The sequence below is a fragment of the Cibotium barometz genome, chromosome 27 (assembly GCF_041138505.1).
Source record: "Cibotium barometz isolate CiBa-2024 chromosome 27, ASM4113850v1, whole genome shotgun sequence".
NCBI lineage: Eukaryota > Viridiplantae > Streptophyta > Polypodiopsida > Cyatheales > Cibotiaceae > Cibotium > Cibotium barometz.
Window position 1 is genome coordinate 46231888 of NC_141072.1, and position 19423 is coordinate 46251310.

At 47.5% G+C, this 19423-nt stretch overlaps 1 protein-coding gene across 1 annotated transcript in view; it reads left to right on the forward strand.

The window, feature by feature from the left end:
• LOC147623456 (putative serine/threonine-protein kinase BSK3) overlaps positions 1 to 19423 on the forward strand; it is a 40734-nt gene that overhangs the window by 11875 nt on the left and 9436 nt on the right. Inside the window, exons 6-7 of the mRNA XM_086821614.1 lie at positions 11606 to 11691; positions 11819 to 12007. Of these exons, the coding sequence (XP_086677740.1) occupies positions 11606 to 11691; positions 11819 to 12007 (275 nt within the window). The remainder of the gene's footprint in view (positions 1 to 11605; positions 11692 to 11818; positions 12008 to 19423) is intronic.

Here is a 19423-nt window from a genome sequence, read left to right on the forward strand (position 1 = left end):
TATCTTTCCACTGGCTTATGTCTGCTGCAGAGTTGTTTCTTCTGGCCCCTTGTGAGAGGAGGGGTATGGCAGTTTGAAGGGTGGAAACAGAGTTGGACAGTGGATTTGTACTTTGGCTGAGTTTGAAGCCATGAACATGGAACAGCCAGATGCGTGCTCAAGGCTGCCTTGTTGTATTGTCTTGGTTGATTAGAGGAGACCACAGTGTGTTGCTTTTGTGGGACACAGATCTGTATGTGAATCCTCTATGCTAAGAGGTCTTGAGGGCTGCCAGATTGGACATGCAGGTTTACTTTCCTTGATTGGCTTTGTTATACTCAGTTAAACTTTTCCATTGAATTTGAATAAAGAAATACCGAAAGGGGCGCCAAGCTTTGGGGCCAACAGGTGTCGTTTTTCCTTTTTGTTCTGGAGCATTCTAGCTCTTGTTCACTTCTTAATTGCCTGGACTACAATTGGATAGGTGACTGCTAGTCTACCGCACTTTCGTTTCTACCAGAGACCGGTTTCAGGACATGAAAATGAAAATACTGAAATGAGAGAGAGAGAGAGAGAGAGAGAGAGAGAGAGAGAGAGAGAGAGAGTTGTATTAACGTCTTCAAAAGGCCAAAATGACCTATGAGTCTCAGCTAGGGTGCATGCCTTACCAACTAATTCATCAATACAATCCGTGAGCTCATCTATGTAGATCACAAAGAGTGTTATTGCGAGTTCATCTTTGGATATACGGAGCCATGGAAAACTGAAAGTAAAAGGAAAAAGAAATGCAGATGAGCTTGTGTAGAGAGAGAGGGAGAGAGAAAGAAAGAAAGAAAGAAAGATTTTATTAACATCTTCCAAAAGACCGAACTCGGCCTATGAGACAAATCGGAGTACCTGTATGGGGTATCCTCTGTCATCCCAACAAAATGAAAAAGTACTGAAGAAAAAAAGCTGAATCTGGGTGTGCAGGGGATGGAGCTCTACTACTAGGAGAATGCAAAGCTATATGCATGGAGTATACAATCATGATATGCAACCTAGCTAGCTCCATCCTGTACCATACTGGGGGTATAAAATGGTATACATCAGTGAAGGGGGTGTCCACAGCTCCCTGAAGAACATGCCTGGGTGTGCTCTGAAGCGAGCCAGTCGCTCCGCACCCTCTCTGTGAAACTGAGCTCTGATCTCTGTCATCTCTCTCTGGTATAGGCGTGGTGTCCGAAAGCCAGGTGTCCTCTGTCTCCTGCGGGTTGTAAGTGTCTCTGCTCTCTGGAGAGTAATTCCCTGCCGTGTAAGGGCTGGGAGGGGGATGGATCTCTGAAAAAATGTAGTAATCTGTGTCTGTCGCCCCCTCTCTGGAGCTGTTTGAGCGTGTAATAATGTCTCTCTGTGGCGCTGTATGTCTAGAATGTATCTCCCCAGTATGCATGCGCTGGTCTGCTGCCTTAAAGATCTGGCGTAGGGAATGTGGCTCTTTGAATAAAATGGGATATCTCTCTCTGATGGCTTTATATGCTCTACGTCTGCATACATAATGCTCCTCACTCTCCACCTCCTCTCTGCACAATCTGCATACCCTCTCCTCTCGGGGGATCCGTGCTGCTCTGCCAGTCTCAATCTCCAATCGGTGTGATGAAACTCTGAGCTGACCAATAGCCACTCGGGAGCCATGTGGTAAAAAGCCCTCCATGTATCTAGGCCTCTCTATAAATCCATCATCAGTGATAATCATGAAGTGATCTCTGTAGTATAGCATCTTCGGTGGAAGAGGCTGTGTAGGCGATATCCATGTCTCTCGTGTATAGAGTCTCACTATGAGAGAGACGGATATGTGGTGCATCCCTGTCATACTGGAATGGTGGTAGATGATCCATGTCTAGGCCATGCTGTGAGAACCAATGTGTGACCTGTGCATACCATGATCCTCTGTCTCCTGCCTCAGCCATCTGTCTAGATGCCTCAAAAGCTCTGTATGACACTCTGTCCTGTGGCATCTCTCTGAATCTGTCTAGCAGGCATATAGTCTGAAATAATTGACATTAACAATAATCTCTCATCTTTGTAAGTACTCTACCATCATAGGAGGCGCAGCAAACTCTGCTCGGATAATGTCATGAGGTACTGACGGTTTGCTGCGTATCATGCGTGCCATCATGAGGGCCTGTGGTCTCTCTATTTGTGTCCACCAATGGGTAGCAAGGCCTGGCGCCCATACCGCTGCTCCATACATCAATGCCGGTGTGACTAATGTGTCAAATAGCCACCCCTTCGTCCGGGGCTCTTGAAAATGCGCCTGGTGGCACTGTCTCTCTAGCATAGCCAATGCTACATATCCCGGTGTCAATCTAGCTCTGGTTGCTGAACCCATGGTGAAGCGTGTGGCTGCTGCAGAGAAGGTAACCCCTAGGTACACGTATGATGTCACCACCTCCACCTGGCATCCTGCGAGAGTGAATGTCAGCTGACTCCTGCCCTGTCTCGATGTATGAAAGACCATAACCTTGGTTTTCCCAAGGTTCACAATAAGACCCCTCTGTGTGCAGAAATCATCGAGTGCATGTAGATGCTGCTGTAGACCACCTGGAGACTCAGACACTAATACAATATCATCAGCATAGAGCATAATATGTACTGAGGTACCTGCTAAATCAACTCCATCTCCGCCTCCCCGTGTAATGAAGTCAGCCACCTCATCAATGTATAACCCAAATAGCGTGGGGGAAAGTGGGCATCCTTGCTTCACACCAATGGTGCTAGCAATAGTCTCGGACATACCTCCTGGGACATCTGACTCGCCCAAAAACCTGCTCATATAATGCATAGATGCCCCATGTCATATCTGCTGGTATGCCAAGAGACTGCAGGCGCTGAAAGAGCCTCTCTCGTGGTACTGTGTCAAAGAGAGAGAGAGAGAGAGAGAGAGAGAGAGAGAGAGAGAGAGAGAGAGAGAGAGAGAGAAGGAGAGATGCAGAAGCTCAGAGGTTGACTTTTAAGTACAAGAGATAAGTTAGTGCGTTAACTTGCAAGAGAGGGAGAGAATGGAGAAAGAGAATAGAAGGCCAGATGGGGTCCCAAATACCCACTGAAGGGCTGCCTCCTCTTGAGGGAGTTTTTGCTTTGATTGCAGCTTGTTAATATGCTCCCGCATTGTCAACGACTTTGCAAGGCTCATAACCCGCATCTGTACTTCCAAGGAAATCCTCTTCATGGGCGATACCCTGTTGTAAAGAGAAGCCAAATGCTGCCATATACCTCTGGCCAGCGTCATATGCTTTACATGATTGATTACCTGCGGTTTGCAGTTGAGGAAGATAAGCGAACGGACCGTGGCGTTGACACGATCCCACATCTGTGCCTGTGCCTCCCGGTCGTTTCGGATGGACGGTAACTCCCCTTTACTTCTGGCTGTGGAACCCTAACAATGACGAAATCAGCGAGGTCGTAAGACTCCAGACGAGATTCCATCATAACCTTCCATATGCCGCCGTAGTTGTTCACGTCCAACTGACGGTCCACCGGGAACGTGGGTAGTGTAGGGATCTTCACATGCCTCTCGGCCATCTGTAACAGATTTGCCATTGCGGGGATGTACTTTGAAAAAGGGTGGGTGGGTGGGAACAAAGAAGAACTTACACCTGCAAGTGGCTGTCCAGCTAATCAGCCCACCGTCCTCTTGCTTCTCCTCTTCCCGAACAGTTCACCAATCAGCAACACAACAGTCCCCCTCTTGCTCACACAAATCCCAAGAACTATCTAGAGCCTAGGCTCTGATACCATGTCAGAATGTGCAGTGGAAGACTAACGCACGTAGGAGGCACATCACCATCGAGCTCCACGAACACCCCCAACGGGCACTGTAGCATCCCTCCACCGGGCTCCCATCTCCCGGTGAGCTGCCTCCCAAAACACCGGCCGGAGGAGATGATTATGACAAGGTGCCACTCTAGCCTATATATGGCTCTTCAACTTCCCATGCTTCCACTTATGGGATAATCCAAGGCACCTTCTAGCCATAGATCACACGCTCGAAATCGCCAACCTTCCAACACCCTCCCTCGATTCGAGCTCTGCAAGCCACCGAGGCGCGAGGGGGTCGCCCAAGACCACACACACCCAGGCTTTGATACCATGTCAGAATACGCAGCGGAGATGATGACCAGATCTGGGAACACGAGCAAAATGCAATGCAGAAAATAACAGCACAAGAGAGAGAGAGAGAGAGAGATAGAGGCGTGTAACTCTGCTCTATACACACAAGAAGAATCCCGGAATGATACAATATTGGCAAGGGGCTGTGGGGCCATTTTATATGTCCCCAAGCATGCAGTCGGCCTGCTCATGGGCAGCCGACAGGACTTGTAGAACTCCACGACCAGCAGCAACACCAGTCGGCCAGAAGCTATGAGGTCCACGACCTGTCATACACAGTCGGCCACCTCCAGCAAGTAGACTAATGCATACAGCTCGGCTACAGACAAGGACATCCCGCCACCTCAGGGCTGCCTCCCAAGCCACAGAAAAAATGTGGGGAAAAATACGGAGAGTGGGGAAAAATGAGAAAACACCTAATAAGGGCGGGCACACCCACAACAGAGGCCCTTGTGTATATGTATAGACAGGAGATGACTTCTAACAATACTGTGTCCTCTTCTCTCTCTCTCTCTCCAGTTTTGTGCGTTATTCTCGTCGTGAAAGAGTGCTGAATTTCTGAGCATTGAAGTTACCGATCTACCTCAAAGCTTCCGCATGTTACAGTGGTATCGGAGCATACTTCAAGTGTAAAGATTCAGCAAGAAAAAGAAGAATTTTTTTTCTCGCTCGTGTGGTTGGTTTCCAGACTCCGGCGAAACACCCCTTTTGGAGTGACTCCTGTCCCTCGAAGGACGGTTGGTTTCAATCTCTGGAAGCCTCTGGACGTCTCCCACACACATAGTGGATGGTCAGTTTGCGCTCCGGAAAGGTAGTGCATTTTCCTGCTATGGCGAGCTACGGCGACGAGAGAAAACAAGAACCTTGGGACCGAAGTGCACGAGGCGGTCCATCTAGGGCATCAGGCATGAGTGTACCAGAGATGTTCCAAAAGATGATGCTAGCAATCGCAAAATAGGTTACCAAATTGGAAGAGTTGAAGGCGCAGATACTGGATGTGGAAGAGCGCACCCATTCTCGAGCTCCTCTTTTTCCGTCTCCTTCCTCTCTTTCCGTTTCTTCCCAGATTCCAAACCCTCTACAAAGGGACCCTTTCGAAGGGTCACGACCGCAACCGAGTTCGATGCTTGAGTTGCAGATGCATGCAATGGAGATTCGACAACGTAAGACGATGCCATGCAACGCGTGGAACATGAATGATACCTTGTGGCTTTGGACGCAAGACTGACACCAGCGGCTTCCTCAAGTCATTTTCCTGAGAAAATGAACTTCAGTAAGTATAATGGTAAACTTGACTCCACAACTCTTTATTCATGGTTGCATCAATTTGAAGCTTACTTTGCCGCAGTTCGAAAAAGTGATACTGACAGGGTGATCTTAGCTAGTTGGTACTTGGAAGGTGAGGCCATTCCTTGGTGGACCCAGTGGGCTCATGCCCACGACCAAAACTGAGAATACATCTGAAGTTGGTGTCTCATCAAAGAGAACAACTAAATGAGACTAAAAAGTACAATAAACTGATTGTCCTATAGTTATAAGAACAGAACTGTAAGACTCCGAGATGATATTGAGTAGAAAATACTAGAAAATACTGAAAAACGTATATCAGGTAGATTCATGTATGCTGATCAGTTGAAGTGTTGCCCTCTCCTTAGATCAAGTATCTCTGCCATGGGGCTGTCTAGAATGGAGAGGTCATGGAAGCGAGGTAGGTGCCTCCGATGCCGAGCAATAATGGCTCTGATCTGGCGATGGTGAGGATGCCGTGGTCGGTATCTTGGTGGGCGTGGCTGACAAGCACGACATAAGATAAGTGCTCTATCAGTGGTGACTCCCTGGGAGCATGGTTGGTGCCCTGATGGCCCAATGGAGGAGGTATCAGGAGGTGTGTGGGCTGGGTTGCTGGTGCTGGTGCCGAAGAAATCTGTCAGGGTCCTCTGTCTAGGTACATAATGGCTCGGCCTCCTGTTTGCCAAGAGGGTCTCTCTGTGTCTCCTCACCTCAAGTAGAAACAATCCCAGGCATCTCTGATCCTCAAACTCCATGACCTTAACGGCCCAAAACCCTCTCGGAAGAGGCAGTGATATCTCCCTCGGATCTCATAATAGACTGTACATCGGCAAATGTAGTGTTCCTTTGTCTCTACCTCCTGGTAGCATAGCTGACAAATGCGGTCATCCAAGATCTGATAAACACATCGCCCTGTCTCAATCCGCAGCTAGTGTGATGAGATCCGGATCTGTCCAATGGCACAACGTATCCCATGTGATAGGTGTACATCCATGTATGCCGGGCGGGTGATAAAATCATCCGGTGAGGTGTAGAAAATGGCTCTTGTAATGAGCCATTTTCATGCCCAAGGGCTCAAGGGGGCTAGTCCATGTCCTCTTTGTGTCCACTTTGATGATATCCATCCTGATCACGCGGCTTTGCTCTGAGCGGGTGAGATCCAAAAATGGACAGTCTAGACTGTACTGAAAGGGTGGTAGTGCCTCTATCCGCAAACCATGTAGGTCAAACCATGATCTCATGTGAGCGTACCAACAATGAGTATCTCCATCCTTTGCCAATTGTATGGATGAGGTCAATGCCAATCGGGAGTACCTCTGCTGAGGGAGCTCCCATAGCCGCTGTAAAAAGGTAACTACTTGGAATAGGGCCTCGGTTACTACTGGTGGGGCACCCAGCTCAGCCTGAACAATCTCATGTGGTACTGATGATTTGCTCTGAATCATGCGGGCAATCATCATAATTAGTGGTCTCTCCATTTGCCTCCATCCCTCATCTGTCCCTCTCTGAGATCTGTGATGTATACTGGGCCCCCAAATTGGAGCTCCATACAGGAGGGTCGGTGTGACAAGCGTATCAAATAGCCACAATTTGGTGCGTGGCTCCTGAAACTGTATGTGTGCTCACTGCCTCTCAAGTGCCCCCAAGGCTGCATGTCCTCGAGCTAATCTAGCTGCTGCTGCCTCCTTTAGGGAGAAACGCGGTCCTGTGAAAGTAACTCCCAAGTAGACATATGACCTGACGTACTCTACCGGCTCCCCTCGGAAAGTGAATTGAGGCTCTGATCTCGTCACCCATGCCTGTGTGGTGTTAAACACCATAACCTTGGTTTTCCCAAGGTTTACTGTCAGATCTCTATCCGCACAGAAAGCCTGTAATGCATCCAGGTGTCTCTGTAATCCCTCCGGAGAGTCTGAGATTAGAACAATATCATCAGCATATAACAAGATGGGTATCAACACCCCTGCCAGGCATGCCCCTGGGCCTCCCAATGTGTCTACATAATCAGAGACTGCATCAATGTACAGTCCAAAGAGGGTGGGCGATAGCGGGCATCCCTGCTTCACTCCTATCGTGCTGGTCACCCTATCAGATAGTCCGCCTGGAGCTCGGACTCTGCCTGTCACAAAGCATATATCCCCCACTGCATATCCTCGGGTACCTCAATGTCATGCAATCTGTGCATAAGCCTGGCACGTGGTACGGTATCAAAGGCTTTGTGGACTTTATCGAAGGCTTTGCGGAAGTCCACAAAACAGCAGTATATCCTTCTCTTTTGTGCCCTGCCCTCTTCAATAAGTGCCCGAAGTGTCAGTATGTGATCCAAGGTAGTAAATCCTCTCCTGAAGCCAGCCTGTCCATGTGCTCGATGACCATGCCTCTCTGCCCATCGGCTCAGTTCCGACTCCAATATAGAGCCATATAATTTGGCCAAGTAATGACCAATCATGATCGTCCTGTAGTTGCCTAGTACCATGGGGTCCCCACTCTTAAAGAGTGGTACAATGATATGCTCTGTCCAGCTTGTCGGGAAACCCTCACAAATGGCACGATTAAACACATGTACGATGAGCAGAGCCAAAGTGTCTCGTGCATATGAGAAGTGCTCTCCAACTAGCTCATCATGATCCTGTGCCTTTCCATTCTGTAACCTGTCTATTGCATCTAGCACCATCCGCATAGTAAAAAAGGTGTTGCTAGCCGGTCTAGCTCCCAGTGGAGGGGGGGTGGGGGATTGTCCTGGTGCATCATATAGCTCTCTAGCATAAGTATGCCATGCCTCAGGTGCAGTAATCGGAGTACCAGACTGTCTCTCGTGAAACATCTTCCATGCCCTCTTGCTGTCCTTCCCCAAGAAGAGTTGGTAGATCTCCTCCTCTAGCTTAGCTAGATAGGCTCGTTTCTTCCTCCACACAAGGCGCCGAAAGATCATCTTGGCCTGTCTATGCGTGTGAGACCCAATGGCAATCTCACGCTGTAGCTGTGCTCGTGTCTCACGACACTCATCATCATACCAACTGTTATGTGGGGCAGTGCTGCGGGGGTGGGTAGAAGGGATCATAGTGCAAGGAAACACATATGAGGCGGATGCATGTAGTACACCTGTCAACCCTCTAAATCTCGTCCAGAGGGCTATGCGGGTCTAAAGCGAACAAGCCATCAGATACTGTATCCCAATAAACCCCAACTGTCTCACGTGTAAACTGATATCTCGGGTACCTAGGTAGATGAGTGGCTGGCCCATCTCTCGGGGATCTACCTACTAGTGTGAAACTCAGGTATGCATGATCGACTGCTATGCCAATGGGCCTACTGGAAATCGTGAAACCTCGCACATCAAGTATCAATGAAGGAGATCCCATCAAGTAGTCCACTGTGCTCGCTCCCCCTTTAGAGTTCCAGTGTGTGAGAGCATCTGATCCTTGCCATCTCGATAAGCCATTGTATATGACCAACCCATGTGCACTCCCGAGTGTGAGAAAATGCCCGCCATAATCTGTAATCTCCCCCTCATCCTGTGCTGATCTCTGCAACCCTACATCCTCTGCCGTGATCTCCCGGTACATAGCCTCTTGAGTATCATACAACTCTGTCTGCTCTGTGCTTGTACGTGCATTAAAGTCTCCCAATAGTAATATGTCTCCCATGCGGGCGAACCTCATGATATCATCATATAGTGGTATATAGGGCGACTCTCCTAATGGTGCAAACCTGGAGTGGGCTGGGGGAAAGTAGCATACCACCACATACAGCTCGTGGAGCTCCTCTCTGCATATTCGGACCCACATGTACCTCGCATCTGCATCTCTATGTACCACATGTATTTTGTCACGAAGCTCCTCCCTGTAAAGTATTGCCACTCCTCCGGATCCTCTGGTACCTCCCACTGTGCGTGGCTGAGGGCGGAAAACTGATTCCCATCTATAACCCCGAACGTCAGGAAGCCTCTTGTTTGTGCACTGATGGGTCTCCATATACATAGCAATATCACTGTGTCTGAAAGTATCCTGCATCTGTTCTAAGGGCTCCGTTGCAATTCCACACCGTGAATCGCAAGGTCTCATAGGCCGCGCACCGTCAAGCGGGCCTCCTCTCCGTAATGATGACTCGGCCATCTCTGTATATTGCCCATTTCCCCTCTTTCCTTGCCTCAAGCACACGTGGCATGTGTTCCTCCCGGTGTGCTATCTATGCCGGTGTAAGGTCCTCATCCAAATAAATCTTTTCCCCCTTAAGGGCCATCCTTTTGGAGAGGAAGGCCTTCTTCTTCTCCAAGTCACCAAACCTGATGATCAATATCTTCGCCCTGGTTTCATCTTTGCCTACTCGCCATGCTCCGGTAATGGGTACATCAGTGGCTCCAATTTTTGTTGCAAGAGCTTTTGCATCCTCTTGGGGATTTCCCTTATCTTCCCACCCAACTACACGTGCCCGTCTCTTGGCTTCCTCTTCCAATGTAGCATTCATCACCTCTACTTTATTGACTACTGTATCCTTCTGTTTTTTTACTACTTCAATCCATGGGTTGACTTCCTCAATTTGTTTCTTTGTGGCACTGGCAATTTCAGCCCATGAATGCATTTCCTTCTCACCTGCCGCCACTTTTGCCTTACATGATTCCAAAGTGTTTTGCATTTCTGTGATGTCTTTTTCGCGGTCAGCCATACATGTCTTCAAAGTGCCTTCGTACGATGCAATTGTTGTGCCTATCTCTCGGAGCATGTCATCCTTCCATTTCTACATCTCTTTTTTCATTTCCGTGTGCATCAAGGCTTGGGCTAATTCCATCTCAACCCGTACTTGGGCTTGCATTTCTCCCTTCAATTGGACATATATCTCTTCCTTCAGCGTTTCGTATATCACTTTCCTTTGGGCATGCATCTGCTCGGTCCATTCCTTTTCAAGCTCCTGTCGCATGGTGTTCATCTCTGTCCTTATGTGAAGCTGTAGCTCCTCATAAAGGGCCTCATCTCGTCGAGCCATCTTTGTAATCCTTCGTGAGCCAGGGGACACGATTCCTTCCCTCAGTCTTCTGCGGTAGGCATTTGGTGCCTTCGTGGGGGTGTGAAAGGTTGTCTCACCATCCTGTTCCCCCTCTAGGGGTTGAGACATGTTTTCCCCTACTAGTTGCTGCCTTGGGGGAGGGTGCGTGGCAGGGGCCTGAGCAAGGGTGGGTGGGAAAAGCGAGCACAACTGAGGAGAGAAGATCGTTTGCTCCATGGTAACTGAGGAGAGAAGATCGTTTGCTTCAGGGCTTTTTCAGGCGGACAAGGGCAGTGCTTCTAGCGGCACAACTGAGGAAAGAAGATCGTTTGCTTCAGGGTAACTGAGGAGAGAAGATCGTTTGCTACAGGGCTTTTTCAGGCGCACCAGGGCAGTGCTTCTAGCACCAAACGGTGCTTCTCCAAGGGGAGTAATGGCCGGCAATGCTGTGTTGTTGCAGCAGCAGGCGGAAATTCTGCACAGGACAGCAACAGGTGAAGAGGCGCAGCCAGGCAGTAGGTAAGCAGAGGCGCAGTTGCTGGGCAGAGAGAGCAGGTCGCAAGTCGTAGATGAGGAGGCAAGTATGTCGCACGTTGAACAGACGAGCAGGTCGCAAGAAACAAGATGGAAGACGCAGAGAGCAGGTCGCAAGTCGTAGATGAGAGAGAGAGAGAGAGAGAGAGAGAGAGAGAGAGAGCTAAACCCTAAACCTGAGGAGATGCTCTCCTCCCTCAAGACCTAGGATTGATCTGTTTGTGTGTTGGAGAGAGACAAGAGTGAGAAACTCAATCTGCAGAGCAGCTAGAGAGGGACGATGTGAGAGAGAGAGAGAGAGAGAGAGAGGAGAGTGGTATATTAATGTCTACGGAAGGGTCTATGAGACCAAGTAATATGGATATACTAATCCACGGAAGAACTGAATAGGAAATGAAAAATATGAATGTGTATACGTCCAGATAACAGACGATTATCCTATGATCTCTCCTCAGCCAGTACCAATCTCAGGGTAGAGAGAGGGTCTGGGAGCACATCATGTCGGCAGAGAATATCCCAGATTTGTCTTTGTGTGATGAGCATGTCATGAGAGATCTGCCATGTTAATATGCTATGAATAAAAGCTGCCATTTTGGTAAACTGTTTTGCGTGATGTTTTTCTTGATGCTATGCTTGTTGAGAATGTCTCTATGCTCAAATTGTGCAGGTAGAATAACAGCTGAGAGTGTCACCTACAGCTTTGGTACAGTGCTGTTGGACCTTTTAAGTGGAAAACATATCCCTCCAAGTCATGTAAGTGCCTATCCTTCTCTTTATGCAAGGCTTTTGTAGCAGAAATAAAGTTGGATTATTTTCGTGCTTTAGGATGGGGACAAGGTCATGTGGGATTTTTCCCTGACACAGGAATTCATGATGCCAGGCTCTTGATTTGATTAGGAGTAAAAACATGCTTTTGCTCATGGATTCATATCTGGAAGGGCAGTATTCAAGTGATGATGGGATTGAACTTGTTCGATTAGCTTCTCGGTGCCTTCAGTTCGAACCCCGTGAGAGACCCAGTGCAAGAAACCTTGTGACCTCTCTGACTTCGCTACAAAAACAAACAGAGGTCTGTGTTTATGGTGCCTTTTCTTATGTGGCATGTGTTATGAGTGTGTATGCAGGTTTGATACCTATTACATGGCGCATGAATCGTTGCTTTATGTGGAGAGAGAGAGAGAGAGAGAGAGAGAGAGAGAGAGAGAGAGATTAAGCATCTACTAAAGACCCAATGCGCCTGTAAGACCAAAGTGACGCAAAAATGTTAATGGCATATTTCATCATGGAACAGAAAATAAAATAGAACAAAACAAAGCTATCTCATTGGAATGATACAAAAATGTCCATGGAAATCTCATCAAGTTTCATGAAACATGAGTCTTTGATCCTGGCTACGTACATGGAGACGAGTTTGTATCTAGCCTTTGTGTAACATGCAACGGAATTTGAGTATCCTGTCACACAAATGCTCACACCGTCTTCTGTATCTTGAGTTCGGCGAGTTTAGCAATCCACTTTAAGACTTCAAATTTTAAGAGATTTGAGAGAGAGATAGAAAGTGAACACCGTATGGAGTCCCGAATCACCCACTTAAGGGCCCCCTAGCCCATTACCGGAATAGTATTTGCTTTATTTCTTTGAAGAGACTGATGGTGGACTGACGATAAGCCAAACGCAAGATCTCGGAAGACCAAGAGCCGGGCTGAACTGTACACAGCTGTAGAAGCACCAATGATGTCCAATCCCAAGCCTATGCAGTCTTCCCAATGGATGTAGGAAGGCTGCAAATGTGAGGCTGAGAGGAAGGGGCTGATTCGGATGGCATAGGATGCATAGAAGGTAAAAGCTGAACCGCATTGGTGGTAGTAGGCGGGGTTGGAGGAGCTGGAGATGCTGTGGCAACTGTGGCAGAAGGTGCTTTGGAGGCTTGCTCCGCTTGCCATTTGTGGCAATCCTTCTTACCATGCCCTATGATATGAGAGAAAAAACATCTGTTTTCTGACTGGTATTTCCTTTGCTCCTCTGGAGGTAGATAACCTCCAATGATGCCTGCATTAGTCTTTTCATCAGGGATTTTACTAGGTTTAGATTCTTTATCCTTCTTACCCCTTGAATTGGAGCTATCACTGCCGTTCTTAGTATCTTTAGAAGATGCATTACCTTTCCTTGGTTGCGCAGCAGATTGTTGCTGCTGGGGTTTGGTACTTGACTGTGGTGACTGCTTGGGCTTGCCTCCGTTCATCTTCGTTTCTTCATTTTGAGCAAGAGTCAAAGCCCGGTCATATGTATTGGGTTCAAAGTTGCGAGATATGAACCGGATGTTGGGATCTAATCCACGAATGAATCGATCCATCTTGGCCTGCTCAGATAGCCCTAACTGTTGTGCTAAAGTGATAACCTTTCCGAAAAACTGAAGCACTGGAGACCCGTTCTATCTGAGTCCATAGAACTCATTTGCCAGGCCGGTCATATACTGAGGCAGGAGGAATCTGGTCTTAAGGTCATAACAAATGTATCCCAGCTAAAAGCTGTGACACCTGTGGTCTGGTCTGTATGAAGACTAGACCAATGCTACCACCAAGTGACTGTCTCACCTGTAAGGTGGGGAGCCGCTACGTGGACTCTATCCTAAGGATCTGTGATCCTAGCTAATGGAAAATGAGGAGTAAATTGATGAATAAACTGATTAACTGCTAGATGATTACACTTACCATCATACTTACTAAAATTCGGTTGACTTTGAATGACGGTAGTTGATGTTGTGGACTGTTGGCTAGTGGCACCTGAGGCTAGGGAAACTGAAGAGAGGTGCTGGTATCTAAGATGCAAGGTCTCCTTTTCCCTTTGGTGCTTGAGTAACATACGTTCTCGATCGAGCTCTTGTTGGTGCTCCCGAGCGGCGAGTTCAGCTTGACGCCGGTCTTCTTTGATCTTGCATTGGGCTTCCTCATAGTCCTGTCTATCTGCTTTTTCTTGTTGCTTTCTTGCTTCAGCTTCTGCTTTTTCTTGTTGCTTTCTTGCTTCAGCTTTTTCTTCTCTCTGTCTAGCCTCGTCTTTTCTTCTTTGTGATTCCATCTAAAAGAAGAGGGAGATGTAGTCGGGGATTGCTGGAGGCGGAGGAGGACGTTCTGCTGTTGCCTCCAAGAGTTGGAGACGCTCCATGAGAACCTGGTTTTGAGCACTGAGTAGAGCTATGGTGTTTGCTGTAGTTGGAAGAGCAAGGTCTCCTTCGGGGGAGACATCTTCCGGCTAATGGGTACTCTCCTCTGTAGACATGATGCTGAAGTTGGCGGTCGTGCTGGAACACAATCTGACCATCCAAGGATGCCCTCATGCTAGGATACGGTGTGTGTGTGGACAAGCTAAATTTGATACCCCAATGTAACATGCAGCGGAAGTATTTGTAATGTGAGGATCTTGTCACACAAATGCTCACACCGTCTTCTGCATCCTGACTTTCGCGAGTTTAGCAATCCACTTTAAGAGGTTTGAGAGAGAGAGAGAGAGAGAGAGAAACTGTACACCGTATGGGGTCCCGAATTACCCACTGAAGGCTCCCCTATCCCGTTACCGGAATAGTATTTGCTTTATTTCTTTGAAGAGACTGACGGTGGACTGACGATAAGCCAAACGCAAGATCTCGGAAGAACAAGAGCCGGGCTGAACTGTACACGGCTGTAGAAGCACCAATGATGTCCAATGTCGAGCTTATGCACTCTTCCCGATGGATGTAGGAAGGCTGCAAATCTGAGGCTGAGAGGAAAGGGCTGATTGGGACCGCTCTAGACTATGTATGAATGCTGTAAATGAGTATGAATGCTGAGTTTTACCTTCACCAAGTGGCTGTAGCAAAACGATGCATATGAGGGTGCTGAAAACTGTATGAATGCTGAAAACGCAAGGGGTACTGAAGGCTGAATGTTGTAGATGCTGCGTTTTACTGCATAGAGGCTGAATTGCTCGAGCGTTGAAGCTCCTAGATGTTGATGAGGAAAACGCTAAGGTATGAGGTGCTGAATTCTGCAATCGCTTATGCTCCTTGTGCTGAAGGCTCCAAGCCATGAGGTCTTCAATGCTGATTATGATATGAATAAAAAAATGGATGATATGCTAAGCTATTTATATGGACATGGGGTGCTGGTCGGCTGGCTATAGGGCTGGCCGATTGCACTTGTCCAAGCAAAATATATAAATGATGTAAAAAATGCCCAATAAATGCTGAAAAATATGGGAATAATACTTGATAAATTTTGATGGCTGCTAGATGATATTTGCAGGCTTCTGCAATGGTCTAGAAGGCCTACATGCATATGGAATGAATGCTATGCATAAATGCACGCATGTCCTGATGCAAACTCTAAGGCTTCTAGTGACTCTACATGCATGAATGCATCTCTTTAAGTGGGTTAAGGGACTTGGACTGACTGACTGACTGTCTAAGGATGAGAATGATCTACGTAGCTTGTGCCTGACTTATCCTGGACTGAGGATTACAATGGGGTCACGGTGTACGACAATTATCATCCTAAAAGGTACTAATAATGTACAATGTTGCACTAATGATGATGAGCCATCTTGTCACCATGCACTACAGTGCAGAGTGTCACACACTTCGAGGCTGTTTTTTGTTAACTAATAGAAGGATTTTGTTTCTGGGAAAAAAAACACGACACATGGAAGGAGCATCAGCACCCAATAGATGGTATACCACTCTCCAATATATTAAGCGTGGGGCTAATGAGTATGCCCGAGAGGTCTCCCTTTGCTACGTCACGTAGAAAGGTAGCTTGATGGCGGTGGAGTGTGGATCGTGGCTGTTGTCCGTTGTTGAGGGGTCGTGGGTGTCAGGCATGTTGGAGTGCGCATGCTTGGTCTGAGGTAACTCCTCTCGGGCGAGGCGGGTCCAATAGCCCAAGTTGGTCACTGTGTGGGTGTCCTCTTGGGTCCGGAAGAAGCTGGTGATGGTTGGCTGACGAGGGAGGGGATGGGGTGGATGGGGCCTAAGCTCTCTCAAGAATGTGTCCTTGTGTTTGTGGAGCTCGAGCAAGAAGAGCCTGCTGCGGGAGGTCCTTGGTTTTACCAAGTGAGGTCCCGTTGAGTGCAAAAATCCTGGAAGGCATCCGAGCCCCTAGCTGAATCTGAAAGGAGGACGATGTCATCTGCATAGAGTAGTGGGATCAGTATGCCTACCTGTGTGGTGACGCATGCACGGAAGCACTGTGTGGCTTCTTTCAGCCCTAAGTAACCAAATAGGAAACCTTGATGCAAGTCACCAACAAAGATAGAGGGAGAAGAGAGAGAGAGAGAGAGCTGTATTTTTAGTATATTGTATAGGACAAAAAGCTCTCCATAGGAATGTACAAAATCTATGGCCTTTGGCCTTCCAAAAGATAACCTAAAGACCCCTAAGGAGCCCCAAATATGTTAGTTAGTCTGCCCTTCAGGCTGTCAGCCTGCTCACGACTGTCGGGTGAATTTTGCAATGAATGAGGCGCCTTCACATGTTTGAGCTTCTGCTGTTGGCCGATTGCTTCCTATGCTGGCCAACAGGGTCCTAGGCTTGTCTTAATGCTGCTACTGTCCTAAATCTACTGTTTATTTGCTGCCTAATCAGGGATTAGCTTGGAAGTCAGCCATGTCCATGTATGCACATGACATCTCCTCCTGCTAAACTTGATGACATGATTCCAACATTTGACCTTGGATGATTGTCATCATCCCTTGGTCTCCTCATGGATTCCCAAACTTGTCATCCTTCCTTCTTGGCAACCTTTTCATTGAAAACCTTGCCATGTCTCTGATTCCACTCCAAATCTGGTGTTGGGATCTATAGACCTGTTCCACTTTGTCCCCTTGCCTTCATGGCGTGTCCGTGAATACTATAGTGGTCTCCTTCCCGAGGTTGATCATTGCATCCTTGCTCCAACCCCTTGGAACTGTTTTCTCGAGAGCCTTCCTTGGTATGCCTCAGTTGGCATCTGACCATCAAGGCTACCATTCCCTTAGGTTTTTCTGACACTGTCCAGCCGCATGGGATTCCTACCTTGGCTGTGTTACTCTTGTTGGACCTGTGCACCTTCCTGGAACACCTTCAGCACTTTAGCCTTGTTAAGCCTGATGCTCTGATACCAATGACGCATGTGTGGAAGCTCTGTGTATCATTTTTCAGCCCTAAGTAAGTGAATAAGAACCTTGATGTAAGTCACCAACAAAGAGAGAGAGAGAGAGAGAGAGAGAGAGAGTGCTGTATTTCAGTATATTGTATAGTACAAAAAGCTGTCCATAGGACTGTATAAAATCTATGGCCTTTGGCCTTCCAAAAAATAACCTAAGACCCCTAAGGAGTGACTCTTGACCTGCCCCAGGGATGGGGTCAAATGGTTAGACTTAGTCCTAGCCTAGCTTTATATAAAGCCCCAAATATGTTGGTCAGTCTGCCCTTCAGGCTGTCGGCCTGCTCACGACTGTTGGTGAATTTTGCACTGAATGAGGCGCCTTCACATGTTTGAGCTTGTGTTGTTGGCCGACTGCTCCCTATGCTAGCCGACAGGGTCCTAGGCTTGTCTTAAGGTTGCTACTGTCCTAAATCTACTGTTTATTTGTTGTCTAATCAGGGATTAGCTTGGAAAACAGCCATGTCCATGTATGCACATGACATCCCCTCCTCCTAAACTTGATGACAAGATTCCAATATTTGACCTTGGATGATTGTCATCATCCCTTTGTCTCATCATGGATTCCCAAACTTGTCATCCTCCCTTCCTGGCAACCTTTTCATTGAAAACCTTGCCATAGTCGCTGATTTCACTCCAAATCTGGTGTTGAGATCTATAGACCTGTTCCACTTTGTCCTCTTGCCTTCATGCCGTGTCCGTGAACACTATAGTGGTCTCCTTCCCGAGGTTGATCATGGCATCCTTGCTCCAACCCCTTGGAACTGTTTTCCCGAAAGCCTTCCTCGGTATGCCCGCCTCAGATGGCATGTGACCGTCAGGGCTGCCATTTCCTTAGGTTTTTCTGACACTGACCAGCCCCATGGGATTTCTACCTTGGCTGTGTTACTCTTGTTGGACCTGTGCACCTTCCTGGGACACCTTCAGCACTTAACCTTGTAACCTTGTTGAGTCTGATGCTTTGATACCAATGACGCATGTGCAGAAGCTCTGTGTATCTTTTTTCAGCCCTAAGTAATTGAATAAGAACCTTGATGCAAGTCACTAACAAAGATAGAGAAGAGAGAGAGATAGCTGTATTTTCAGTATATTGTATAGTACAAAAAGCTGTCCATATGACTGTATAAAATCTATGGCCTTTGGCCTTCCAAAAGATAACCTAAAGACCCCTAAGGATTGACTCTTGACCTGCCCCAAGGATGGGGTCCGATGATTAGACTTAGTCCTAGCCTAGCCTTATATAAGCCCCAAATATGCTGGTCCGTCTGCCCTTCAGAATGTTGGCCTATTCACAATTGGTGAATTTTGCATTGAACGAGGCACCTTCACATGTGTGAGCTTCTGCTGTTGGTCTACAGGGTCGTGGGCTTGTCTTAAGGCTACTACTGCCCTAAACCTACTGTTTATCTGTTGCCTAATCAGGGATTAGCCTAGAAAACAGCAATGCCCATGTATGCACATGACATGTGGAACCAGCCCCGTGTAATTTTGTCAATGAAGGTCGAGATCTCATCAATGTAGAGGCCAAAAAGACTGGGTGATAGAGGGCAGTCCCAACTAGTGGGCTCTCACTCGTCTAGTGACGGACTCATAGAGGGTGATGATGCTCCAAGCCATGTGAGATGGGACTCCTATCTTCTGTAGACGGTGGGCGCGTTGTACAATATCAAAAGCTTTGTGGAAGTCCACAAAGCAGCAATAAATTGTCTGATGTCGTGCTTTGCCCTCCTCGATGATGGCATGGAGGGTGAAAATGTGGTCAAGGGTAGAGTATCACCTCCGAAAACGTGCGTGTCCCGATCTGCAGCCTTGTCTCTTTGCAAATGAATTGAGCTCTGCCTCTAACACCGATCCATAGAGTTTGGCCAATGTGTGGCCAATCATGATCGTCGTGTAGTTATTATGATCAAGTGGATCTCCGGCTTTGAGGGTGGGTGTGATGGTGTTAGTGGACCAAGAGGGTGGAAACTCTTCACAGAGGGTGTTAGAAATAGTGCATCTCAATGTTATGAGGCTTACCTTATTTATTGGGTATTTTATCCATTTTCTCCTTGTGTAGTAAGTCGTGAGGTTGTTGCCTGTTTATAGAGGCAGTCTGCCAGCTCACATATTCACTCTATAAGGCAGGTCCTCATATTCACTTGTAGAATCCAATCCCTGCACTTTGTTCAACATTACTTGCTGGCTATTGCCATTGTAAAGCTTCATGTTGTTATAAAAGGTGATCTTGTCGACAAGCTCTCTCCATTGCTCCAGCGTTTGATCGCGGTGAAAGAGCTGTCTTCTCTATTTTTACAGCATGGACTGTAGTG